The following is a 3179-nucleotide window of genomic DNA, read 5'->3' on the forward strand; positions in this document are numbered from 1 at the left end:
TTTTTTTTTTTTTTAACACCTTATAAATTTGGTTAGCTAATTAATTAGCTGGGTAGGAAGGTAGGTGGGTAGGTTAGGTAGATAGATAGGTAGCTTGGGTGGCAGAGTGAGACTCCATCAAAAAAAAAAAAAAAAAAAAAGAAGCTATCTGCTTTTATAATTTTACCTTGTATCCAGCCCCTTACATTATATTATACCCTATGAATTTTAGTAGTCTTTTAGCAGTCTGGTAGGTTTTCTATGTATAAAATCATCTTATTGGCAAGAAAGCTACATTTTCATTTTCATTTATTCCCAATGTTCATGTTCACCCTAATTATTTTTTTCTTTTTTCTTTCTGCCTTTTTTTTCCTTTCTTTCTTTTTTTTTTTTTTTTTGTTTTGAGGCAGAGTCTTGCTCTGTCGCCCAGGCTGAAGTGCAGTGACACAGTCTCGGCTCACTGCAATCTCTGCCTCCCAAGTTCAAGCAATTTTCCTGCCTCAGCCTCCTGAGTAGCTGGGATTACAGGTGTGTTGCCACCATGTCTAGCTAATTTTTGTGATTTTAGTAGACACGGGGTTTCACCATGGTCTCGAACTTCTGACCTGCTGACCTCAGGTGATCAGCCTGCCTCGGCCTACCAAAGTGCTGGGATTACAGGCGTGAGCCACCTTGTCCGGCCTCTTTTTTTTTTCTTTAATAGGGACAAGGTGTCACTCTGTTGCCTAGGCTGGAGTGTAGTGGAGTGATCTCAACTCACTGCAACTCTGTGTGTGTTTTTTGTTTGTTTGTTTGTTTTTTAAGGATACTGGGTTTTGTCATATTGTCCAGGTTAGTTTTGAACACCTGGGCTCAAGGGATCCTCTTGCCTCAGCCTCCCAAAGTGTTGGGATTAAAGCCACGAGCCGCTGCACCTAGCCTGATTATTTATTTCTTTTCTTTTCTTTCTTTCTTTCTTTTTTCTTTTAGAGACAAATTCTTGCTCTGTCACCCAGGCTAGAGTGTAGTGGCGCCATCAGAGGTCACTGTAGCCTCCACCTCTCAGGCTCAAGTTATCTTTCTGCTTCAGCTTCCTTAGTAGCTGGCACTACAGGTGTGGACCACCACACTTGGATTATTTCATTTCTTGTAAAGACGGATCTCACTTTGTTGCCAAGGCTGGCTTCGAACTCCTGGACTCAAGCAACCTTCCTGTCTTGGCCTCCCAAAGTTCTGAGATTACAGGCATGAGTCACTGTGCCCAGCCTACTCTAATTATTTCATCTTCTCTTGTGTGAGCTAAAGCCCACAAAACAATTTTGGGTTACAGCAGACAGTACTAATTTTATGACAATAGCTTCATCGTTTTACTTTTTAGCATGGTGTTTCAGGGTTATATTTCATAATTGATTTTTGTGGCATTTAAGTGATTTCCTTCTTCCCTGATTTCAGTCTGAGCTTACATTAGTAATGGCTGCTGAATTGCGTTAGATGCTTTTTTGGTGTAAGTTAATAGCGGAGTGTTTCCCCCTGTAATTTGTTGATGTAATACATAGCATTAGGCCAGGCGCAGTGGCTCACGCCTGTAATCCCAGCACTTTAGGAGGCAGAGGTGGGAGGATCACTTGAGGTCAGGAGTTTAAGACCAGCCTGACCAGCATAGTGAAAACCCGTTTCTACTAAAAATACCAGCATTAGCTGGGCGTGGTGGCGGGCGCCTGTAATCCCAGCCACTAGGGAGGCTGACGCAGGAGAATTGCTTGAACCTGGGAGGCGGAGGTTGCTGTGAGCAGAGATTGCACCATTCCACCGCAGCCTGGGTGACGAGAGCGAAACTCCATCTCAAAAAAAAAAAAAAAAAAAAAAAAAAAAAAAAAAAAAAAAAAAAAAAAAAAAAAAAAAAAAAAAAAAAAAAAAAAAAAAAAAAAAAAAGAAAATAAAATACATAACATTATTAAGATTGAACCATTTTTTTTCTGGAAAGAAGAGGCTAAAAGTTTCCCAACAGAAGAATTTAAGGGGGATATTTCATCTAAGAGTGGAAAAAAAAAAGAAGGCAGAAGAAAGGACCGGCCAATTTCCTTTCATTTAGATTATCAGCTTTCCAGGTTTCCTGCCCTCACAGTCACCCACCAGGTCCCCTTGAACATGCCCATCACCTGCCCACCCCATGGGCCTTAAGCACCCTTAAGCACTGCCCCGGTTCTACTTCTCCTAAACCCAGATCTGCCTTGAACTTGAACTGAGGTGTAGGCTGGCTGAGTAGCAAGTGAAGCACCTGGTAGAGCCACTCAAGAAGAGACCCTAAGCTCATTAATTTGGCTCCAAATTTGATCATTTCATAATCCACCTTAGCTAATGCTCTGGGGATGCTGAACATTGTGGCATGAATGTGGGATGACACTGATGATACGGATACTGTCCTTTTAGGATTTCTTGGCGTCCCTGTGGAGCCATTGAGCCTTACCCCTTACTGGAGGCTGCAGGACCCTCTACACACAGACAGCTGTCCAGCACGGAAGGTGGCCTGAGGCCCAGGGTGAACATGCCAGCTAATGGGACATCACCCCAGGGATTCCCTGCCCTGATTCCAGGAGAACCTGGCAGATCTTTTGAGGTAAGGAGGAGGATCCTATTTTTTTTTTTCTATATGTTGTTTTAGTTTATCTATTTTTAGTCAAATTTATATTTTGAGATAATTGTAGATTCAAATGCAATGTACCATTACCTAGTTTTTGTTCCCAGTAGTAACATCTTGTAATACCCAGGATATTGACATGCAGAGCATTTCCATCCTCACAAGGATCCCCCATGTTGTCATTAAACAGACACAACCACTTCACTTCCTCCATCACTCCCCTCTTAACTCCGGGGCACCACTAATCTGTTCTCCAATAGTATAATTTTTTCATTTCAAGAATGTTGTGGCTGGACGCGGTGGCTCACGCCTGTCACCTGTAATCCCAGCACTTTGGGAGGCCAAGGTGGGTGGATCACTTGCGGCCAGGAGTTTGAGACCAGCCTGGCCAACATAGTGAAATCCTGTCTGTACTAAAAATACAAAAATTAACTGGGTGTTGTGGTGCGCACCTGTACTCCCAGCTGCTCAGGAGGTTGAGGCCGGAGAATTGCTTGAACCCGGAGGCGGAGGTTGCAGTAAGCTGAGATCACATCACTGCACTCTGCCTGGGTGACAGAGTGAGACCCTGTGTCACCAAAAA

General features: G+C 43.2%; 1 protein-coding gene across 1 annotated transcript in view; it reads left to right on the forward strand.

Moving 5' to 3' along the window:
- The first annotated feature begins 2423 nt into the window (after positions 1–2423).
- Positions 2424–3179, forward strand: part of ZNF157 (zinc finger protein 157) — a 41591-nt gene continuing 40835 nt past the window's right edge. The window contains exon 1 of the mRNA XM_011938710.1: positions 2424–2575. Coding sequence (XP_011794100.1) covers positions 2504–2575 — 72 coding nt within the window. The 5' untranslated portion in view covers positions 2424–2503. The remainder of the gene's footprint in view (positions 2576–3179) is intronic.

This window comes from Colobus angolensis, unplaced genomic scaffold (genome assembly GCF_000951035.1).
Source record: "Colobus angolensis palliatus isolate OR3802 unplaced genomic scaffold, Cang.pa_1.0 Scaffold176, whole genome shotgun sequence".
Classification (NCBI taxonomy): Eukaryota; Metazoa; Chordata; class Mammalia; order Primates; family Cercopithecidae; genus Colobus; species Colobus angolensis.